At 42.8% G+C, this 23,964-nt stretch overlaps 1 protein-coding gene across 1 annotated transcript in view; it reads left to right on the top strand.

Moving 5' to 3' along the window:
- The window catches only part of otud7b (OTU deubiquitinase 7B), a 63,667-nt gene extending 42,762 nt beyond the window's left edge, over positions 1-20,905 (top strand). Inside the window, exons 3-12 of the mRNA XM_030158669.1 lie at positions 4,767-4,937; positions 5,328-5,558; positions 6,477-6,578; positions 6,832-6,959; positions 7,676-7,782; positions 8,135-8,262; positions 11,507-11,656; positions 14,235-14,349; positions 16,104-16,182; positions 18,695-20,905. Coding sequence (XP_030014529.1) covers positions 4,767-4,937; positions 5,328-5,558; positions 6,477-6,578; positions 6,832-6,959; positions 7,676-7,782; positions 8,135-8,262; positions 11,507-11,656; positions 14,235-14,349; positions 16,104-16,182; positions 18,695-20,182 — 2,699 coding nt within the window. The 3' untranslated portion in view covers positions 20,183-20,905. The remainder of the gene's footprint in view (positions 1-4,766; positions 4,938-5,327; positions 5,559-6,476; positions 6,579-6,831; positions 6,960-7,675; positions 7,783-8,134; positions 8,263-11,506; positions 11,657-14,234; positions 14,350-16,103; positions 16,183-18,694) is intronic.
- Positions 20,906-23,964: the final 3,059 nt, after the last annotated feature.

Below are 23,964 nucleotides of genomic sequence, written 5' to 3'. Positions count from 1 at the left end.
GTGTCCTTGGGCAAGACACTTCACACACCCCCCACCCCCCAGCCCTTTCCTCCAGTGTCACTCACACTGGTGTATGAATGTTCAGTGGTAGTGGGAGGGGCTGTTTGGTAGCCACACCTCCGTCAGTCTGCCCCGTAACAGCTGTGGATACAGATGTAGTTTAACTGCCCCAGAGAGACACAGAGGGAACTAGAAAAGCACTTGGAGAGCGCAGACCTCCGCCAAGGCAGATCACCCCCCCACCCCTCGATCGCCACCAAAATGTAATCATTTGTTCCTTATGCCAGTATCAACATTTCCTGAAGAGTTCATCCAAATACGTCCATAACTTTTTGAGTTATCTTGCTAACAGACAGACGAACAAACAAAAAATCTATCAGTTATTGATATCTTTGCTGTGAAAGTATTTTTTTCTTCAGTTTTGTCTGTTTTGTTCTAATAACCTTTGAATTTACTGTGAGTTTTAATGAACATCTACATGATCAGTGAATTCAATATAGGAAGACACATGATTTACACTGAAAAATGCAAAATACAGCGAATAATATTAAAAAGATACCAGATATTGTTATAAGCTATGGGTGGATCAAATTGGAGGCTAATTGGAGTCGTTTTGAATTTTTTATGAATTTTTGAAAATTGCTCAATGATGAGAGATAGGAAAATTGTAGATTTTGTGACCTTGCTCTGACCTTGAACTTTGGCCTACTTGGACCAAAATTTAATGGGTTGGTCCCTGGGCCTAGGCCTATCTGTGGGGAAGATTTGGGAAAGATGGTTGGAATAGTTTTCCTGTAAAGTTGCCAAAAACAAACACACAAAGCAAAGTGATCATAATACCTCCTGGCGGAGGTAATAATGGATCTATAATGTAAAGTGCATTGGGTGCATTGAAAAGAGCTGTAGAAATGTAAATTATCATTATTATTATTATTATTATTATAATCAAGATTTCCCTTAAAAACCAAAAGCCAACACTGTAATAAATGAAAAGCTAAAACTAATTTTAGTCCAGTTCAAATAAAACTAAAAGTACTCATGTACCAGAAAAAACTGAAATCAGATGAAATCCAACCTCCAGCTCAAAGACTAAATGGAAACATTCACTGTGTTGAATTTTCTGTGAAAAAAGTTCTAAACTTATCTTGAGGGATAACAAAGTATGTTTTTAATAGTATTTTGTGATTGTACAGAGGATGGGACACACTGTCCATAAACATATGACAAAGTATGAACCAAAACAAATGGAAGACTCTGGAGATCCAGTCCAAATGTTATAAAGAGGAAATGTCATTTATATACAACCACTAAACAGCTGATCAGGCACTGAATCTGGATGGATCCGGTTTAAACAGATGCTGGTTTTTGAACGGTTCCAGTGTTCTGAAGAGCATTTGAACAATAATGACGTCTGTAATAGGGATGTAACGATTATCGGCATAACGATAAACCACGGTAAAATTGCCAACGGTTAGTATTACCATTTAAATTCTAATTATCATGATAACCGTGTTTGATGACTGCACTTTTCCGGAGAAAACATCTATGTAAAGATCTGTTTTTATGTCAAATATTTGAGTATAGTTTGACTTATTACAATTTTAATTGTTTATACCTAATATTTGGAACCAATATTCACTTTTAAAGTCTTTGAAAAGGTTCATTAAGCATCTTTGTGTTATTTAAGCAATAAATTACTTACATTTTTCAAATCGGATTTTATATATTTTTTTGTGTTTTCTGTCCTTTTATGTTTTTATAGTAGGTTAAAGTGAAAAAATAATAGACAGATGGTATAGATAAAGTTGTGCTGAAAAAACAGATCCCAAACATGGGTATAGTAAACATTTGTTTATATAGTATATAAAGGCAAAATCAAAAGGACTGAAAAACGGACAAAATAGTCTCAGACTACTAAGGGTTAATATTTGAATGTTTCTGCAACAGAAGGTGCATTGTGCCAGTTAGTTTATTTTATTTTTTTTTTAAATTTATTTATTGTTTTTACAAAATGCAACTTGGTTAAATTATTTCATTGTGTGTATTGGTACTTTTTGAACATTTTGAGCACAATTTCAACAATACTGCGATAATAATGATAACTGTGAGAATTTTGGTCACAATAACCGTGATATGAAATTTTCATGTCGTTACATCCCTAGTCTGTAACTATAATGTGTGATGGTACAAATCCTCTGTCCTTTGCCAGGGTTATTTTTCTGCTCCTTAGAACAGTCAACAGTTTGATCACATATAAAACATCATTTATTGTGTCATATTGTCCTTTTGTCCACTGTCATATGGACACGTGTCTGCACCTTTAAGTCCATGTCAGCTGATAATGTTACAGCAGCAGCTGAACTGATGCGTCAGGCTGCCTACAGAGTCGACTTGTATGACACATTTCCTTTCATATGCCGCGTTTCCACTACTCGGAACAGGATACTACTGACTTTACAGTACCTGGACGTCATAGCGATGCGGCGCATTACTTCCGTGTCGTCTGCTCGGAGAGTTTCTGATAAACTCACTCGTTGCATGTTGTCTCGTCAAGCTCATGCTGAATTTTTACATCTGAACCTCCTTGACAAACCATGGTGTAGTTTTACAGACTGTCATCATGTGGATTCACCTACCGACATATTTACTGTAAACTTCTGCGTCTGTTTTTTGTAAAAGGGCAGGTCACAGAGACAACTCTGACCAGTCAGTGGTCTGCAGTGTTTACATGTCACCTTTTAGTATCTGGTCCCCAGTCCTGGAACCTCGGCGGAGGTGAGACCAAAAAACTAGTACCAGGTACCAGATTCCAGGTCCTTTTTCGTAATGGAAATGCAAAAAGGCCGAGTCGAGTTGAGCCGATACCACGTAGTGGAAACGCGACAGTAGTCAACACAATGAACGCAGGTGAGCCGGGCGACACATAAAATGTAATACATGACTAACTCAGTAGGGGGCAGCTCTGCGTCAGGTACAGTCCAGGTGTCAAACCAGGAGATATTCACATCCAAATGTTTACTGAAGAACAGTGTATTCTGATGTTTGTTACACTGAACATTTTAAGGGTAGGAATACGGTGGTAACTGGACCAGTTCACATTAGAATAATCACACCCAGTCATTGGTAACGTTGGATCAGAACTCACTGAGCCAGTGTCACTTTATTAGTGAACATCCTGTTTGACCCTTCAGTTTAAGAGCACAAAGACACAACAGTTTGGAGACAGAACAGTGTTGATTTTGAATCGGAGAAACAAAAAAAACATGCCAGATCTAGATGGTGGTCTGTCTGACCTCTGAACTGCAGCAGAGACAGAATCAGGACGGGACATTCCAACCTCTAGTTCCGTCGATGTGAATCCTAGACCGGGACGGACAGGTCCAATGTTTCTGAACGTCTGTCTCTGTCCTGTTGGCTCCAGCGGTTCACTTTCTGCTGCAGACTCTGCTGAGTCACCGTCATCATCTTCTGTAGATACGTGTTAAATTACACTACATTGCTTGTGTGTTTCCCCTGCTGGTGACATATGGTATTACAGACATTGCGTATCAAAAAAACACTTTTCGAGACTCAAATACGCATCATGGCGGCCGATGCGTGTCGATGCGTCGCAGTGCGTTTGTGTTTGCATGGCCTTGTGTTGACTATGAAACGGCCCTAACTGTGAATGAGCTCCAGAGCAGCTGCTGTTAGTGACGTCATCGTCCACTAAACAGGACCAACTGACGGAGCAGGGCTGTCCAAGTCTGTTTAGTCCAGCTTCCACATACAGCCCAGTTTGAGCTCCAGTGGACCAGACCAGTAAAGTAATCTGTACCATCATACTGGAAGGTCTAAGAGTGTGTGTGTGTATATCTGTGTGTGTGTGTGTGTGTGTGTGTATCTGCTCAGTTCTGATAAATGTAGATGTCCTCATCTGTCCACTTTGGTTCCTACAGTAGATGAATAGTTCCATCTCCACATTAAATATCTCGTCCAGTTGATCGGTCCAATATTTTGGCAGATATTAGTCATTTTGGATGCAGTAACCTTACAGTCATGTAGCTCCATTTGACTGGTAGCTCAGTACAACACTGCATGATGGGAAATGCAGTTGAAAACAGGAACGACACATTTACTAACTTCAGTCCTTAGATATCTGTATAAATATGACCTGTGGTTCCCCTCAGGAATAACTTATAAACAATGACAACTCCTACATTTTGTCTTTGTTTTAATCCAAAAGGGTAAAATCACATTATGAAAATGTTTATATTTACAAGCTATCCTTAGCCAAAAACTGTGAATAATGTGAACATTCACAAACACGCTGACATTTCTGAAGTATTTTGTCTCCGTTGATCATTCACATGTGCATGACAACGAACAGATCCCAGTAGATCTACAAAGGCACAAAACATGACAGAACAGGCATGTGGACTGACAAGCTCATCATTTAACTGTAGGATCCAAACAACGTCTCAGACTCACTGACGGCCTTGACTGTCAGTGTCTTCGGTCTCATTTTTGGGCGCCATGCTGTGGAAACCCCTGGTGAGATCAGACCACAGGTTTGAATGAAATGCAGTAACAGCAGCGAGCTGAGACGTGCTCCACACACTGATATTTACCAAGTTCAGGAATGTGCCGGTGGCTTTTACGTCAGATCAGAGGAGCGTTGGTGGAACTGGCCTCTGGTCAATGTTTCCCTCATGGAGGATAGGCCTTTGGCTTCACTGGGCTCAGGCTCCTGTTTGCACATGCTCAGATTGTTCTTCTGTCTGTAGGCAAGAACTGGGATATCACAGCTGCCCTCAGCGACTTTGAGCAGCTACGACAGGTGCATGCTGGGAACCTGACGTATTCCTTTGCAGAGGAGAGGTCGTATTTGCCTCCTGAAAAGGAGATGGCCCGAGTGGGACGACCTGTTCTCCAGCGCCAAGACGAGGTGGTGCAAGGTGAGGCCACGAACACAACACCTGAGGGTAGAGACGGTGGACGGACTGAACAGGGGAGGGGACGGTCCTACAGCTGCTTTATCATTCAAAAAGAATCAAGTAGAAGACCACCAAATAGTCCCCCAGACTGTGGTACAGATCAGCCAAAGTACAAACACTACAGTTAAATATGAAGTACAGGGAGGAGAAGCAGGTACTGTTAGAATACGTCCTCTCAGCTACAGCACTGGGTCTTCTGTAACCCCTGATCAGACTGATCCATATGGGATGGATGACCTGATCCTGGATGGTTTCACCCCCATCAGCAGCGTGGCCTTGGATGTGCTCTGTCCTTGGTACTTATCACACACTAACATGCTTAAAACTGTGGTTTTTGTTGTTGTGTCTCAGCGGCTACAGAGAAGCGCCTCTCTCGGGGTATTTCCCACGCCAGTTCCACCATCGTGTCCCTGGCCCGTTCCCACGTTTCCAGTACTGGAGGCAGTAGCAGCGAGCTCCTCCTGGACACGCCCCTCTGCACCTTCCAGCTCCCAGACCTCACCGTTTACCGCGACGACTTCCGCGGCTTCATCGAGAGAGATCTGATTGAGCAGTCCATGATGGTGGCACTGGAGCACGCTGGTAAGCACCGCTGAACCCCAGAAGGGGTCAGGGATCAGGGGTATGGATGCAGGAGGCCTGTAGGGTTAGGGTCAGGGGTCAGAGGTCAGGGGTATGGATGCAGGAGGCCTGTAGGGTTAGGGTCAGGGGCCAGAGGTCAGGGGTATGGATGCAGGAGGCCTGTAGGGTTAGGGTCAGGGGCCAGAGGTCAGGGGTATGGATGCAGGAGGCCTGTAGGGTTAGGGTCAGGGGTCAGAGGTCAGGGGTATGGATGCAGGAGGCCTGTAGGGTTAGGGTCAGAGGTCAGAGGTCAGGGGTATGGATGCAGGAGGCCTGTAGGGTTAGGGTCAGAGGTCAGGGGTATGGATGCAGGAGGCCTGTAGGGTTAGGGTCAGAGGTCAGGGGTATGGATGCAGGAGGCCTGTAGGGTTAGAGGTTCTACTGAAGGCAGAGCTGGATCCTTTTAGAGCCTTCACATGGAAACATAAATAGCCGCTATATATATATATATATATATATATATATATATATATATATGTATATGTATATGTATATGTATATATATATATATATATATGTGTGTGTGTATTTTGGGTTTGACTGGTGAACCAGCAGCACCTGAACGGGGCGTCCACAGCAGCGTTCTGACAGGATGGAGGTGCTTTGGATTCAGGGTGTTTTCTGGTGTTTAGTCTGATGGGTTGAACCTGTGGGCTTTGTGTTTTCTCAGTCCGTCTACATGGGTGACGTTGGTTCTGTGTTTTCCTCTTGGTGACTGATGTGTGTTATTGGTGTTTAGTGTGGATCCAGTCTGATGAACTCAGCCGTTGTTGTGGTTTTTTCCACTCGGTGCAGACCAGGCCCTTTGTTTTGGATTAATAATCTGTCATATTTATATTCCAAACAGGTGAGTTGATGTTTTCTCTGTGTTCCTTCCAGGGCGGCTGAACTGGTGGACTAAGGTGGTTCCAAACTGTCAGAATCTTCTGCCTCTGGCGACCAGCGGCGATGGAAACTGTCTGTTACACGCTGCCTCTCTGGGTGAGGATCTAACCTTTAACCCACCTGTGGAAACCTTCCCACTCCGTTGGCCTCAGTAGGAGTTGGGTCAGGGTTAGCTGTTAGCTGTTAGCTCAGATGCTAGCTCCATTCCAAGGTGTTGCAGTGCCTGTTCACTCAGCCTTTGTGGCTCCGTCCATGTGCAGGTGTTGTAGAGCTTCTCACATTCTTCTACTTGACCTCTAGAAGCCTGAATATTGGAGTCTATAAACTTACATCCATGTCGCTGGTGCAGGTATGTGGGGTTTTCACGACCGGGACCTGATGCTGAGGAAGTCCCTGTATGCCCTGATGGATCATGGGATGGAGAGGGAAGCACTGAGGCGTCGGTGGAGGTGGCAGCAGACCCAGCAGAACAAGGAGGTTTGTCTACATCACAACTGGAACTGGACACTGATAGGTCTGGAACAAATACTGTATATGAGGGACAGGTGGGTTTGGTCTACAGCCTAGAAGGTCCTCCACAACAGCGCAGACGGAACTGTTGACATGACCTTTGTTCTAATACGGACAGCCTCACAAGAACATCTGCTCTAGGATGAACCTATGTTTACACCCTACATTCACATTATTAGTAGTAGTAGTGGTAGTAGTAGTAGTAGTAGTGGTACTGGTATTGTTGTTGTTATTATCAGGCCATGGTTCATACTGAGCTGTGTGTTCTCTGTGCCATGATACTGTATACATGCAGTGACATGTGTCCACCACCAGGTGTGTTTCCAACAGTGTGTCCAGACGGTGTGCAGACGTCCACAGAACAGCTGATGTTCTGACACTGAGGCGTCCTAAACCACACTGTCATTGAGCAGCACAGATATGACACAGATATGGCTTTTGACAAAAACTTATATTTCTAGCAAAGTAAAAAAAAAAGTCGGATTCTTGTAAATGTTGTGTAGTTGTTGTGTGAGCGACTCAGGAATCTGTCTGGTTGTCCAAGTCTGTAGTTGAATTCCTCGGTCCAATTGTCAGTGTACCCTTGTGGTAAGACGCTCTAACGTCAGTGCATGCTTTTGTGACATTTGACACTCCCTCTCTAACTCGTGTGTGTGTGTGTGTGTGTGTGTGTGTGTCCTCAGTCTGGGCTGGTGTACACTGAGGAGGAGTGGCAGAAAGAGTGGAATGAACTGTTAAAGCTGGCGTCCAGTGAGCCCAGAATCCACTACAGCACCAACGGCAGCAGTGGGTGAGTCCACAGACGCACAAAGCAGCCACTGTTAGTCCGACACACACTTAGTCACACTCATGTTTGTATTCATGGACAAACAACTGAACCCACAATCAGCAGTGAGTGGACCCACACATTTGAGTCCATCTGCTACTTCCTGTCCAACAGACAGTTAAATTCAGTCAGTTAAACGTGCTATAACAGCTTCCTGTGTTTTGCACCCTCTGGAAACAGTAACTGGAGGCTGGTTCTGCAGATCCACCAGGGGGCAGCAGAGCCTCCAGTCTACAGAGCACTGCTGTCTTCTTCTGTGTTCAGTAAACAGGTCCATAATCCATGTGAACTAAGAGCTGGTTCATGTTTCCTTCAGGGCCGAGTCGTCAGATGAACCCGTTTATGAAAGTTTAGAGGAGTTCCACGTGTTTGTGTTGGCCCACGTCCTCAGGAGACCCATCGTCGTAGTCGCTGACACCATGTTACGAGACTCTGGAGGAGAAGGTAAAGTCTGCTTCACTTTGGTCAAATGCACAAACTGAATTAGAACGACACAAGAACCGAACACAGCACAAAGGGACGGACACCAAAGGAAAAACCGTTGGCTTCTGCACAAACTCCGATTGGTTTGTTTGTGTTTTTTCAGTTATTTTCAGAAACATAAGTCATCCTGTCAAGTATTGTTTTCATTGAAAATGTTGTCAATTGTATTTTTTTGAAAATTTAACATAAGCTTAATGAGACATTTGAGTCAAACAGTGGTTTACGGAACACAGATACACATACGTTTGCTTGGGTTTGTACTTTCATGATTACCTCCGCCAAGGAGGTTGTTTTTGCCAGGGTTTGTTTGTTTGTTTGTTTGTCTGTCCATTAGTGTGCAACATAACTCAAAAAGTTATGGACAGATTTTGATGAAATTTTCAGGGTTTGTTGGAAATGGGATAAGGAAGAAATGATTAAATTTTGGTGGTGATCGGGGGTGGGGGGGCCCACAGGGGGGGCCACTGATCAGCCTTGGCGGAGGTCTGCGCTCTCCGAGTGCTTCTAGTTCTTTACAGTCTTCCAGTGGCTTTACTAGTTTGAACAAACACCAAGGTTATAATAGTTTTGGATTTTTCATTATAGTTTTATTTAGTTTTGGTGTTTTTTTTCTCTAATTCAGTTAGTTTTAATTCGTTTTTAGAGCAGGTTTGCTAGTTTTTATTAGTTTTCATTTTTTTCTAAATGCTTAGTTTTAGTTTAGTTTTAGTATTAATTACCTCTGCCAGGAGGTATTGTGATCACTTTGCTTTGTGTGTTTGTGCACGTGCATGCATGTTTGTTTGTTAGCAAGATAACTCAAAACGTTATGGACAGATTTTCATGAAATTTTCAGGAAATGTTGATACTGGCACAAGGAAGAAATTATTAAATTTTGGTGGTGATCGGGGGGGGGGGGGGGGCAGGGGGGGCAGATCTGTCTTGGCAGAGGTCTGCGCTGTCCGAGTGCTCTTCTTGTTTTAGTTTAGTCGTCTCTTTTCTCTTCTTCTCTGTCGTCGTATTCAGATAAATCCCAGACAGGACTCTGCTGCTTTCTCCCAACTTTAGTCTCCATGTTTCCAGGTAGAGTGGGGACCAGAAGACGACTGGAAACCACAAGTGACGAGAAGTAACGGACCGCATGGTGCTGCTAGCTAAAACTGCTAGAGTGAAATAAATCACTTTCATATCAATTCGATGTTTGACAAAGACAAAAACAAAGGGAATTTTATCCATAATTTTTATACGTTTTAGTTAGTTTTGTAAGCACACAATACAGTTTCAGTTAGTTATTGTTTTTTTCTTTTATAGTTTTTATTTATTTCAGTTAACGAAAATGTTTTTTCAATTCTAGTTTTCGTCATTTCGTTAGTTTTCGTTAACGATAATAACCTTGACAAACACAAGTTTTTACCCACTTTTATAATGTATTCACACAAACCTTTAGCTGTGTAAGGGTGTGTTGTTGTTGTTGTTGTTTTTGTTGTTGTTGTCACCCAGTCCAGACCCTTTGGTCCATGTGCTCTGTTCTGTCTCTGCTCTTAAACCCTTCTTCTGACTTCATGGACTGGACCTGCTGCTGACAGAGGTCCTGCTCTACGTGTTTGGTCATTCTGAAACACTTTTATCTACGTTACTATTATTTATTACAATTTAACTTTGAAAAACCAACACAAAAGTACGATAGATGACCCGGTCCAGGATCATGGGCTTTCTAAACCCAGACCCTGGACATTTCCCCCTCTTTCTTGGTTTCAGTTTTCATATTCAGGATTTACAGTCAGAGGCTGAAAATAACATTTGACGTGCAAATGATTGATGATTTTCCTGCTTTGCCTTAAGAAAACAAACACCACCCGTGTGGGATCTGAAACAGTCTAAAGCAAACAGTCCAAACTATCGTTGTGCACTTTATGAGCCTGTGTTCTCAAAACGTGTCTGAAAAAGCACTTTTACCAGCGAACAGAACCTTTAATAACTCAATAATTGTAGTAGCTGTTAATGAATTTGCACAAATGAGGCTCCCAGACTTGGTTTATTAATGTCAGAGGAATAATGCAGCCTTCAGAGAGGACGAAGGAGCTACAGCAACAGAAGACAAACAGACAGACCAACCAAAACACTAGAATAAGACAACAGATAAACAACAGCTTCACAAAGACATGGCTAAAATAAAACAGTACGAGTAACAGGACTCATTTCTCTATTATAGAGTTCTGACCCCCCCCCTTATGGAAAAGTGACCCACCCCCAATAAATCTCCAAATTTGTAAAAAATTAAGTTTATTTAAGGTATTTATAAACACAAAACATGTTATGAAAAGCACAAGATTGTATTAACAGTCATGCATTGGACAAATGTCCAAGCACATGATGTTCCAAACCTGTCCACTGGTCCAGTGTTCATGCAACATCATGAGCAGACCGAGGTTATTATCGTTAACGAAAACTAACTGAATGACGAAAACTAGAATTGAAAAAAACATTTTCGTTAACTGAAATAAATAAAAACTAATTAAAAGAAAAAGCAATAACTAACTGAAACTGTATTGTGTGCTTACAAACTAACTAAAACGGATAAAAATTATGGATAAAATTCCCTTCATTTTGTCTTTGTCAGTGTCGGATTGATACGAAAGTGATTTATTTTGCTCTAGCAATTTTATCTAGCAGTACCATATGATATTTAACGGTCCATCACTTGTGGTTTCCAGTCGTCTTCAGGTCCCCACTCTACCTGGAAACATGGAGACTAAAGTTGGGAGAAAGCAGCAGAGTCCTGTCTGGGATTTATTTGAATACAACGAAGAAGAGAAAAGATATAAAAAAAACTAAAATTAATACTAAAACTAAACTAAAATTAAGCATTTAGAACAAAATGAAAACTAACGAAAACTAGCAAACCTGCCCTAAAAATGAATTAAAACTAACTGAATTAGAGAAAAAAAGTCAAAACTAAATAAAACTAAACTATAATGAAAAATCCAGAACTGTTGGAACCTTGGAGCAGACGAGCCTTCAGCCTTAGTTTAGTGTGGACGTGGTTCCAGTGTCTGTCAGCAGCAGACTGACAGCAGACAACAGACCTGCAGAGGTTTATCACCTGGGTTACACTGAGGTGTGTGACGGACAGACGGACGGCCCAGTCCTCAGTCTTCTGTTTGCTTTGGTGACCTCAGATGGTCCGTGGTGTTCATGTGTCATGTCCTTGTCACTCCTTCCTCAGCCTTTGCTCCCATTCCCTTCGGAGGCATCTACCTACCGCTGGAGGTACCGGCCGCGAAGTGCCATCGCTCGCCGCTGGTCCTGGCGTACGACCAGGCCCATTTCTCCGCTCTGGTGTCCATGGAGCAGAAGGACAACTCCAAAGAGCAAGGTCCGCCTCTGCACCGTCCATCACCATCAGCTCACTATCGACTGTTCCTTTGTGTCCTCCAGGAAAGCAGCACATTTTCAGGCTCTGAAGCGCAGTAGATCACAGATAATACTGATGTAGCGGTGGGAGTGTCTGCTTCTGTATCGACCTTAGACACTTATTTAGGAATGCCACTAATGGGACCTGAGGCTTTTACAGACGTACACATTCCTCACACTTCAGTTTAGATCAGGGCTCTCAAACTCATTTTCTTTCCGGTTCCACATTCAGCCTGATTTGATCTGCAGTGGGCCAAACCAGCAAAACAATAACAGAATAACCTGTAAATAATGACAACTCCAAATTTTTGTCTTTGCTTTACTGCAAAAAAACCCCCATCAAATTATGAAAATACTTACTTTTATAAACTATCCAAACAAAAAAGATGTGAATAACCTGAAAAAACTGAATTTTTTAAAGAAAAATAAGTGCAATTTTAACAATATTCTGCCTCAACTTATCATTTCTACATGTGCATTCTGGATCAGATCTACAAAGACACTAAACAATGAGGAGCAGGCAGAAAAGAGTTCAAATTGTGCTGAATTTTCTTTAGACATTTCAGGTTGTTCATATTTGTTCAGGTTATTCACATTTTACTGTTACAGGAGAGTTTGTAAATATAAATATTTTCATAATTTAATGTTATTTTTTGCACTAAAACAAAGAAAAAAATTTGATGTTGTTAATTCAAGATTTTTTGCTTGATTAAAATTTTTTTGCTAAGTGTAAGATGTTTTTTGTTTAATTCAAGTTTTTTTTTTGGACTAATTCAAGATTTTTTTTACTTATTTGAAGATTTATTTTTGCTTAATTCATCTTTTTTCCTTAATTTAAGCTAATTTTTTTTTTTTTTTGCTTAATTCACTTCAAGACTGTGGAATTTTTGACTTTGCAAAAACATCCCTCAGGCCTGATTGGAACCTTTGGCGGGCTGCATTTGGCCCCCGGACCACACGTTTGAGACCCCTGGTTTAGATCATAGGCGAATTCATCAGGGTGGAGTTTTTCTGTAAAATACCAGACTTTACCAGGCAGCAAATGATTTCATCATCTAAAAGTAATAATGTTCAGATGGAGAAGACTGAGGCCCAACACCAATTCACCCCTTGGCCCTCCCCCTTACCCCTCCCCCTTGGCCCTCCCCTTTTTTGCTGTATTTACCTCCATCTGACCGATGATTTGAACTGAACTATGGCAGATTTCTCAGACTCCCGTGTCTGGAATGTGGTCCTGAAAAATCTCCATTTGGAGGGTCAAACAGCCCCTCCCCTCTGACTCATTGAGAATCAGGACACCCCTACCCCTTCATGTAAATGTGCAAAATGGAGGGGGAGGGGCCAAGGGCTGAACTGGGATTGGACCTAAATGTTGTGAACAGTGGAAGATTTAATCTGGACACACACTGACCAAGTAGCTGTAATGAACTGAACCCTGGACACACACACAAGTCCAAGTGTTTCTACCACCGGGGGCAGATTCTAGTGTCTGAAATCAACCAAATGTCATGATAACTGCCTGTCACCGTTGAGTTCTTATTCCAAAACAAACGTGGACGTCAGCAGGTCGTTTGTTTGCAGTGTAATTTACACTTTGAAAATGAAAACAGAAAAATTGTTAAAAGCAGAGTTCGAGTAGGATCCAGGATTGTGGACGGAACAGGAAGCTCATTTTACATTCAGCCACCCGGGTTTAGAGATGAGCTCCTTGTGGCGCCAAAGTCCTGAGAAATGCAAGAACACAAATATTTACACTGACTGGACCTGAGTTGAACAGAAAACACAGGTGAACAGTTCAGAGCGCTGAACACATGGCCTGAGCACTGAACCCAGTATGAACAGAGTACGGAATATTTACAGTCTGAATCTAAAACTAATGCATGTTTCTGTACTGATCATATTATTAACTTCATAATAAGATACCTAAACAGGTCCAGTCTCTGGGTCAGTATTACCCATCATGCCTCTGGTCTACAGAACCAGTCTGTGGATCAGTATTACCCATCATGCCTTGCCATGAGTTCACCTGAACCTGAATAAACTGAATGAACAGATTATTCCATCAGTAGGTTTTTATCTCTGATGTCATGGACATATTCAAACATGACCCGAACCCCCAGAGTCCAGACCCGAACCCCAGAGTCCAGACCCGAACCCCCAGAGTCCAGACCTGACCCCCTGGAGGACACTTTGTGCAGTGGTTCATGTCTCCCATCATCGATCCAAAATGTTGGTGTAAAGTTCATTGAACTGTGGATGTAAATAAATGACAGAAGTATTGAAATGACGCTGTGGTGAATGTGTGTCATACTCACAGGTGAAGACGAGCCAACCTAATGTTAGACTGAGTGACTTTTGTGGGCAGCGGTGTACCGTTAGATGTAAGACTGGACTGGTAAAATCTTGTTAGTCGACTGGAAACCCAGACTGGACCAGACCTGGGCCAACTGGATCCATTGATCAGAACCTAGGAGTTTGAATGTAGTTCTTAAGGCAGTCTTGGCCGTTTGATGGACTCTTGTTTGTTCTTGAACCTGCAGTGGTCATCCCTCTCACGGACTCGGAACACAAAATGCTACCTCTGCACTTCGCCGTGGATCCGGGGAAGGACTGGGAGTGGGGAAAGGACGACATGGACAATGTGATGCTGGCAAGGTACGGTCCACTCCCACAGCAGAACCAGGGTCCACATGGACAGGGTCCTGTTGAGAACCCGTGGTGCAGATACACACAGTAGAAACACTGGGATGTTCAACATTCAGCCTTTTTAACCAAGTTTACAGCGAGGTTCATATGACAGTAGAAGTTCAGCGCTCATTTTTCAGATCGACTTATTTGTCAATAAAGTCGAAGTCGAGTCAACTTGTTGTATGATGATGTCATCACATTGACAGCGGAGGAACAACACAGACACACAACTGATCAACAATGAGCAACTCGTACAAACATTCACTGTAACATGTAAATGTACAGTAAAGAACAGAATAAAAAACTGGAAAGACAAGCATCAACAGTCTTTCTCGGACATTTAACCAAACAAAACAAAGACCAACACCTTGAATTTTCTTTTAAATGTAAGTGAACAACATAAAGTGGGAAAAGGTTCAGACAGCGGCAGAAAAGACGCACAGCATGTTAGAGAAAAGAGCGCATTGTCTTCATGAAATAAATGAACAGAATAATCCAAACACACTGGCTGTTTAAATTATTCTTCAGTAGTGGTGGTGCTTCCATGGTTCAGAACATGACTGAGACCAGAGTTTTTGTAGATCACAGTCAGTTTAGGTCCTACTGTGAGTCGTCTTCTTCCTTCAGTCTTGGCCTTGCGCTAGTGATATGCAGGTCGGGGTTTGGTTTTTTTTTTTAAGCCACTTTGTGGAATTTTTTTGACCCGCCCCGCAAATAAATTGACAATTTTTGGACCCAAACCAACCTGAGCCGGGTCCGCTGATCCGTGCATCACTACCGCTCACTGCACTCCATGTTTTCATGTAGAAAGATGAGAGTATCGACATGCGCTGATTGACGGCTTGCACGCTGTCGGGTGATGGAAGGGAGAGAGAGAATAACACACGACTAGTCGACTCCTCCAAAGTAACGTCGACTTGTGCCACAGACATCGACGTGTCAACAAACTGACTTTTCAGTTAATGCCCTAGTGCACATCTGATGAGGACAGACCGACAGTTTAACAGATCTACATCATTTCTTTTCCTAAGTACAGACAGATTAAATGATAGTGTTTTCAGTTTTATTATGAACATGATTATACTGTACTGTGATATAAACTAAAACAGCTTGTACGCACACACACACATACAGACTCCCTTTTGAACATTAGTGTGTATGTAGACTGACTCCTGATTTCAGATCAGCCACATTCACTGTCACTGACGAGAAGATGAGAAGATAGCTTCTGTGAACGGAGCATAGGAAGAACATCTGATGTAGTTCTGAGGGCCTCGGCAGTGTCTGCTCAGATGAAATGGACCAGATGATGTGACACCAGTGGCCACAGTAACAGTGTTTGGAAACGCCCGGACTTTAGTCTTGACATATTAGGAGGAGTTTGAGGTGATTGAGATTAAAAGGCTGAAGCACATATATGTAAGAGCAGAGGAGTGGGCGTCACCCTTCATAGAAGATAGAGAAAAGTACCTGCAGAGGTCAGGTTTACCATCCAAACACCTGAACAGACACAGGTCATCCATGTGTCACAGGTGGAGATAAGCAAAAGACCGCACACAAACCCACAGTCGAAGGCCTCTGGTGCATGCACGCTTTGGTGGCCGCACGGTTCATTTAGTGTCATTTATAGACCTTCATAGGAATGAATTTGGGCGTCTATGGTGTAAACATCCCCCTTTTTTTTTTTTTTTTTTTTACTAATTTTTCTGTGTCCTTCCCAGTGTGGCTCTGTCTTTGGAGGCCAAGCTCCAGATGTTACACAGCTACATGACGCTCACCTGGCTGCCGCTGCCCTGTGAGGTAAATATGACCCTCTGTAGATCCCTCCTGTCTTATGAGGTAAATATGACCCTCTGTAGATCCCTCCTGTCTTATGAGGTAAATATGACCCTCTGTAGATCCCTCCTGTCTTATGAGGTAAATTTGACCCTCTGTAGATCCATCCTGTCTTATGAGGTAAATATGACCCTCTGTAGATCCATCCTGTCTTATGAGGTAAATTTGACCCTCTGTAGATCCCTCCTGTCTCATGAGGTAAATATGACCCTCTGTAGATCCATCCTGTCTTATGAGGTAAATATGACCCTCTGTAGATCCCTCCTGTCTTATGAGGTAAATTTGACCCTCTGTAGATCCCTCCTGTCTCATGAGGTAAATATGACCCTCTGTAGATCCATCCTGTCTTATGAGGTAAATATGACCCTCTGTAGATCCCTCCTGTCTTATGAGGTAAATTTGACCCTCTGTAGATCCCTCCTGTCTTATGAGGTAAATATGACCCTCTGTAGATCCCTCCCGTTTCCCAGAGCCATAAAAGTATGGTATGACGGAGCAGGATTGATCAGAATTCTGTTTTTGCCTAAACTGCTTTTGTACTGACAGACGAGAAGATAAATCAGCACCAAATAGACAAGAAAATCATTTTTAACGAGGCATCAATTCTGGTCAAGGCTCCGTAAGAACATTTTATGAGTGTAATTGAATTTTTTAATGTAATTTGCCCCTCTAACTTGATGCCAAGGTGATTTGTAGCCTCCTAAATATGACAGCTGCTCTGTAGTCTAATGTTTGCAGGGTGGTTTAGGATTCATGTCCTGTGTTAGTGGCAGACAGGATTCCTTTCTTTTTGGTCAGACCTGTTACTGCTGTTGGAATGGTAGGTACAAACACACTGAACTGAGCTGTTGAGGTCACAAAGTCACACTTACAAACACTGTGACAAAGGTCCTGTTGTGAACCACAGGGTAAAACCAGGCACTTTCAGTTTCATGGTCGTGCTTCAGGGCTTCATGGTAATAGAAGTCTCACTGTAAGAACGCATTTATGGACGTTGTTCTGCTGCTGTGTTATGGTCATGAATGCTAACAGACAGGATGTACCCTTACAGATGCCTCTTACTCATGCAGATCACGCCATTTTCCACAGAAAATGTGTTAAAGCTTCTCTTGTGTGTTTTGTATGAAGTGGAATCTTCAAAGTTAGTCAGTGGGTTTATCTGTAAAAGACAGACTCTGAGTCACTGTTCACATCCTCTGGATCTTGTGCTTTTGTTTTCCTCCTTATCTGGTCAAATTAACTCTGTGTTCACCCATTTTTATCCCAAAACTTTCCAAACTACATCTCAGCTTCATTGCTTATAGGGTTGGATTTCAACGCCTGTTTTCTTGAACAGGCTAAATACGTCTTGATGGATACTTTTCACTGCAAAAAATTATTTTTGATTTAAATATAAATAATATTTGAAGCAATTACAATGATTTGACTTTGCAGTAATGTCAGTAAACTTGGTGAGATATCTCAAAATAGGGAGTAAGGTTTAGGCTCCAGTGTTGATCCAAACCCAAAAACAGCCTGTCAGTTTGTAGTTTTAACAGATCTTTAAAAGCAGTGGTGAGTATTGAACCCTCCACCCTGTACAACCCATTGATTGGACTTCCAGAACTACTGCCACCCCCACTGAAAATAAATCACTGGCTTTGTCTTAAAATAGGAACAGTTCCTTAAAACTTCACTTATTCAATGTAAAACATCTATAACCTGGAAGTAATAATGGCAATGATGCCAGTACGTCATGTGCTGTGTCATCAACATCAAGGACTGAATGTAAGTGCTTCTGGAAGAGGACTTCGATAATCACTGATACCAATGAGACGGTGCCTGTGTTTGGACTTCTGGACGTTTCTATGGTCTACTGTTCATTATGTGGTTTATTAAATATCTGAGGTCTGGGTTTGAACAGAAGTTACTGCAATGTTCAGACAACACACTGATTTAACATTTAAAAAAAAAAATCTAGTTGATCATGTATCATGCAACAAGTGTTAAAGTGTGTGTTTTGTCAGTTTTTGAATATTGCAGCAGTTTCCCTTGGTTTGTCAAAGACTTATGGGCACAAGGTCAAATGTTGAGATCTTCAGTACAAATAAATAGATAATAACATAACACAACATGACCATTTCTAACGTCATTATTAGCATATGTTTAAAAAATACTGAAAGAAGCTTTAAAACACAACTTTCTAAACACGTCCGCTGGAGGTCACTATTAGTTTTGATTCTCTGCATTGATTCTACATCAGTTTTACTCAGCGACCCAAAATGTTATGGATGTTACAGCTTAGAGTACGGAAAAGCCTGGAAAAGATCAAACACAGCCTCCAACTGTGTGTAAAGTAACTTTAAAACAGATTTATTTCATCTGCTCTTGAACACTATATTAGACCAATAAAACTTCATACATAGACCAGTCCAGGTCTCAGTCGGTCTCGGTCTCATTCTCTGTTTTTTTATGGCTTGTGTTTGTTTTTTTGCAGCAGGCGCCTCTGGCCCAGCCTGAGTCTCCAACAGCATCGGCAGGAGAAGATGCCCGAACGCCACCGGACTCAGGAGAGTCCGACAAGGAGTCGGTGAGCAGCAGTTCCAACGGCAACGGGGAAACCACCACAGCGTCCACCGTCAATGGAGGGGGGGCCTTGGCCAAGAACAGCTCCTCTTCCTCATGTAGCTCCTCGAGCAACGGGTCTTCTTCAACAGGGGTCGGCACAGCAGGAAAGGACAAACCCAAGAAGGACAAGGACAAAGACAAGAAGAGGGCCGACTCTGTGGCTAACAAACTTGGCAGCTTCGGCAAGAGTCTGGGCAGCAAGCTGAAGAAGAACGTGGGTGGACTGATGACAGGGAAGAATGCTGGGGCTGGAGGCGCCAAGCAGGAGGCCGGGGAGAAAAAGAAGGGCTCGTTTAGGGGGAGGAAAGGCAGCAAGGACAGTTCACCCTCTGCCCACGCCTCAGAGGATTCTGGGAAAGGCTCCCCCTCCTCAGGCAGTGAGCGTCTGAACGGGACGGGGAGCAGCACGAGCAGCGGCGGCAGCAGCACCGAGGGCGACCCCTACAAGTACAGCGCCGACGTGAAGGTGAGTCTGGGCATCCTGCGTGCAGCCATGCAAGGAGAGAGGAAGTTCATCTTCGCCAGTCTGCTCACTACGAGCAACCGGCAGCCGTTCCAGGAGGAGATGATCCAGCGCTACCTCGTCGACGCCGAGGAGCGCTTTAGGGCTGAACAAGAGCAACAGCGGCGAGATGCAGAGAGGAAGGGCATCACGAACGGCATCCAGCCCCCCAAGAAAGACATGGTAGGTACAGAGCTGAGCTACCGGCCGTACGAGCCCAAAGAGGAGCTGTCAGAAAACTCCCCTCCTTCCTTCAACCACCTCAAGCCCACTCCGTTAAGCCCATCCATGTACTCTGGTGTGGTGCCCATTCCCCGGCCTTCCTTCATTGAGCATCCCCCCGCCGCGCCCCCCCTCACTCAGCACCTTCATATGCACGGCTACATGGATACTCGGCGCCAGCTGGCCGGTGGCTCCCCGGCGACCTCCTACCCTGGCCTCCCCTCGTACGCTACTCTGCCGCGACACTGCCCCACGACGCAGATTCCACCCCACCCCCAGTACAATTCCCAAGGCCCCCCCGCCCTGGGCCCCCCCGCCCTGAGCCCCTCCCGCCTGGCCCCTTCGTACCCTCTGGAGTTCGACCCTCCAGACTACCCAGGGGCCCAACCCATTGCGAGCTACACCAACGGTTTCCGGGACATGCGCTCCAACATAGACTGTCGGAGCGGGCCTCCTCCAGTCAGACACTACTCACTGGGCAGCGCCGGTGGTTTGGCCAACCTGCAGTCCACCCGCTGCAGGACACTCGACTGTCCCTACTACGGACATCCAGAGACGGGAAACTTCTGCTCCTACTGCTACCGGGAAGAGCTGAAGAAGAGGGAGACAGAGCCAGCCATTCACAGGTTCTGAACGGACCAGGACATGGTTTGGAATTTGCCCAGTGGCCTTTTTCAGTTCCAATAACGGTGATGGTCGACCTCTGGAACCACAGATGGGAGAACCAGCTCTTCTACTTTTCAGCTGTGTCACTTCCTGTCGGAGTAGACGGACTCGCAGCGGGAGACTCTGTCATGTGGAAGCAAGACGTATTAACTGACGAAACAGTGACTGGATGAAAATGCATTTGAATTTAAATTTGGAGCCGTAGTGGAGTGTTGTCGGTCAGAGTGTCCAAGTGCCCGTCAGATTTCAACTGTAATGTAAAGTTTTAAGGTGTACCACCTTAAAAGGCATACCACCTTAAAACATCCAATCTGAAGACAGTTGAGCTCTTCTGTCTCACGTCCGTCTGGTGGAATTGGCTGAATGTAAGGACAGGCCACCGTGGAGCTTGGGCTGCGTCTCTAAATTTGCTAACACTTGCTAACGGTATTGTGATCAGTTTGCACCTTTTTTGTACCAGAATGACTCAGGCCTGAAACCCTCAGCTCCGACTCCCAAGGTCAATGAAAACAGATGTGAAATGAAGAAAGAGGGATTGATTTTAAGGTATTTTAAGTAAAACCATGGGGATTCGATGAAAACAGCCATGTTTCATCGACTTACATTCATTGAACTATAATAATAATAATGATAATAATAATAATAACAACAATAATAATACAGTGGTTTTATTTAGTGCTTTTCTAGGTACTCAGAGACGCTTATGAACCATATAATTTCAAACAAGCCTGAAGGATGGGAGGAATAAAATACATTTTGGTAGTAAATATGCATGTGATTCTAATAACCGAATTTGTTCCTGATAGATTTGATTGACTTTTCTCTTTGATTGCTGAAATCAAAACAAACTCAACTCCTGATTCTGTTTGAACTGTTTGTATACAAAGTTATTTTTGTGAAGATTGAAAATCCTTGTGATGTTAAAAAAAAAAAAAAAAAAAAATAGAATCCCCCTCATTTTACTTTGAAGAAGGATCTGCAGCGTGAATATGTCCATTAGATTTAAAGACAAACTCAGTGAACTGACTCAGGTACACATGGATTTATCATCTGTCACTAATTTAAAACCATTTTAGCTCTAATTTAGATTTAATTGAACTCCTTTTACTCCTGTTACTTTAGTGTTTTGACATTCGTTCACATATATTAGTGGAGGCAGTTTTACAGATCACCCTTTGGTTTTATATCCATCCTTTTAACGTCCGACTGTCGATAATGAGCTAAAAAAATTACATCCATCTGAACCATTTCCATCATTAACTAAAGTCTTTTTACCCTTTTCCTTAAACTTTTGTTCATCTTATGGTGATTTTCCTGAAAACAACAAACGGGAAGTTTTGTTAATTACCAGTGAAAAAATGAAACATGGCTGTTTTTATTTCATTGATGAAGTTTTTATTTAATCCCCTTAAAATTAATCAAAACACTTGATAATTTATTGCTGTTTTTATTCTTCATCCACTTCAACTGCTCCATTTTTTTCCTGGTCAAATGCCTTTTCCTCTGTTTTTTTTATCTGTTACTTTTTTGTTTCTTCCACCAAAACGAGTCCAGAGTGAAGGAGGCGGAGTCAATCTGCTGCTCATGGATCACACATGAACGAACTGCACTGGGGAAGGGGGGGGGGGCATTCTGCTGGGGCTCTGATGCAGGCGTTAGGTATGAGTGTGTGTGTGTGTGTGTGTTGCAGTCTGTCCTTTATCAGACTCCTGTGTCCCCCTGGTGGACAGAATGTAAACTGCAGGTGTTGAACTAAAACTCCAACCATATAACTGCAGCGACGAGAGCACAAACAGAAGGACGAGTGTGTGTGTGTGTGTGTGTGTGTGTGTGTGTGTGTGTGTGTGTGTGTGTGTGTGTGTGTGTGTGTGTGTGTGCGCGTGCTAATGTTTCGATGGTTTGTCTAAAGGACGCTGGAGTGTTCTGAAGTCTCTCTCTCTCTCTCTGTTCGGTGTGTGTGTGGTTCCAGTGTCACACATACGTTCCACTACTGTTACTAGACACTTGTGTCACATGTACTTTGGGAAACAGCAGAATTATTCCTTTTCAAATATTTTTCTTTTTCTTTTTGTCAGTTCTGATTTGCATAATGCAAACTGAAAGTACCATGCACACACATTAGCTTTGTGAGCATGGGGGGGGGGGGGGGGGGGGGGGGGGGGGGGGGGGGCTATGGTGTTACCGCTGCACAAACACTAACCATGTCCATGCATCAAACAGCGTCTCTGCTCTGCACGGCCTCACTAAGATGACCCAGTTCTACTGTCGGTCCACTTCAGACATGTGTAAACTGGAGGTTGGACTGGTTCAAGGTCTAAGAGCAGATCTGTGACGGCATTAACGAACAAACACTAGAGCACCAACACACTGTCCTACAACACATCTGTCAGATCTGTCCATCAGGTCTGTCCATCTGGTCTGTCCATCAGGTCTGTCCACTGTTGTAGAAGCCAATAATGTAATAATGGCCGATAAGGTAATAAATTTGCCATTTTTAAAATGTAATAAGCCAATAATGTAATATCTGGCCAACAATGTAATAAAAGTCCTGAACCGATAATGTAATAACTTTTGGCCAATAATGTTATAACTTATTGGCTGGTTATTACATTATTGTCCTGGTAAAAAAAAAAATTCTTCACAAATGTAATAACTGAGCCAATAATGGAATAAGTTATGACGTTATTAATCAAAAGCTATTACATTATCGATTCGGGACTTTTATTATGTTATTGGCCTATTACATTTTTTTAAAAAAGCAAATTTATTACAATATCGGCCGTTATTACGTTATCAGCTGTTATTACATTATTGGCTTCTACAACTGTCCGTCAGCTCTGTCCACTGTCCGTCAGCTCTGTCCACTGTCCGTCAGCTCTGTCCACCACAGGGCTGTCAAACTCATTGTAGTTCAGGGGCCATATCTTCCCAATATGATCTGCAGTGGGCCGAACCAGTAAAATAATAACGTAGTAATGTATAAATAATGCCAACTCCAAACATTTCAATGTGTTTTATAGTGAAAAAAGTAAAATCACATTATGGAAACAATTACATCTATAAAGTGTCCTTTTAAAAATGTGAATAACATGAGCAACCATGAAAAAACTGAAATTTATTAAGAAAAATTAGTGCAATTTTAACTCTATTCTGCCTCTGCTTATCATTTTTAAAAGTGCATTAAAACTTACAGATCACAATGGATCTGCAAATACACCAAATATTTTAGTAACTGGCAGAATATTAGTAAAATTGCACTTACTTCTCTTAGGACATTTCTACTTTTTCGTATTTTGTGAGAGGCTAGTTTGTAAATTTACACATTTTCATGTAATTTCACTTTTTTTTTTTTTTTTTTTTTTTTTACACTGAAACAGGGAAAATTTGGAATTCTCATTATTTGCAGGTTTTTATGATAGTATTTTACTGATCTGACCCACCTGAGACTAAAGTAGGGCTTTTTATGTCAAGGATTGACTGTTAATTTCTTCAGTGTAATTTTTGCATTTCAGAAATTCATCCTTCGGGCCAGATTTGGCCCCCGGGCCACATGTTTGACACCTGTGGTCTACCAGGTCTGTCCACTGTCCATCAGGTCGGTCCACTGTCCGTCCAGTGTTCCTCTGGTCAGTATCTCACAAACAGCTGAAGTTGAGCTTCTGTTTTTTTGTTTTAGTCCACAGGTGTCAAACATGCGGCCCGGGGGCCAAAAACGGCCCCTGGAATGAATTTGTGAAATGCAAAAACTA

The sequence above is a fragment of the Sphaeramia orbicularis genome, chromosome 16 (assembly GCF_902148855.1).
Source record: "Sphaeramia orbicularis chromosome 16, fSphaOr1.1, whole genome shotgun sequence".
Classification (NCBI taxonomy): Eukaryota; Metazoa; Chordata; class Actinopteri; order Kurtiformes; family Apogonidae; genus Sphaeramia; species Sphaeramia orbicularis.
Note: the sequence above shows the minus strand (reverse complement) of the source record. Positions and strands in the feature narration are given on the sequence as shown.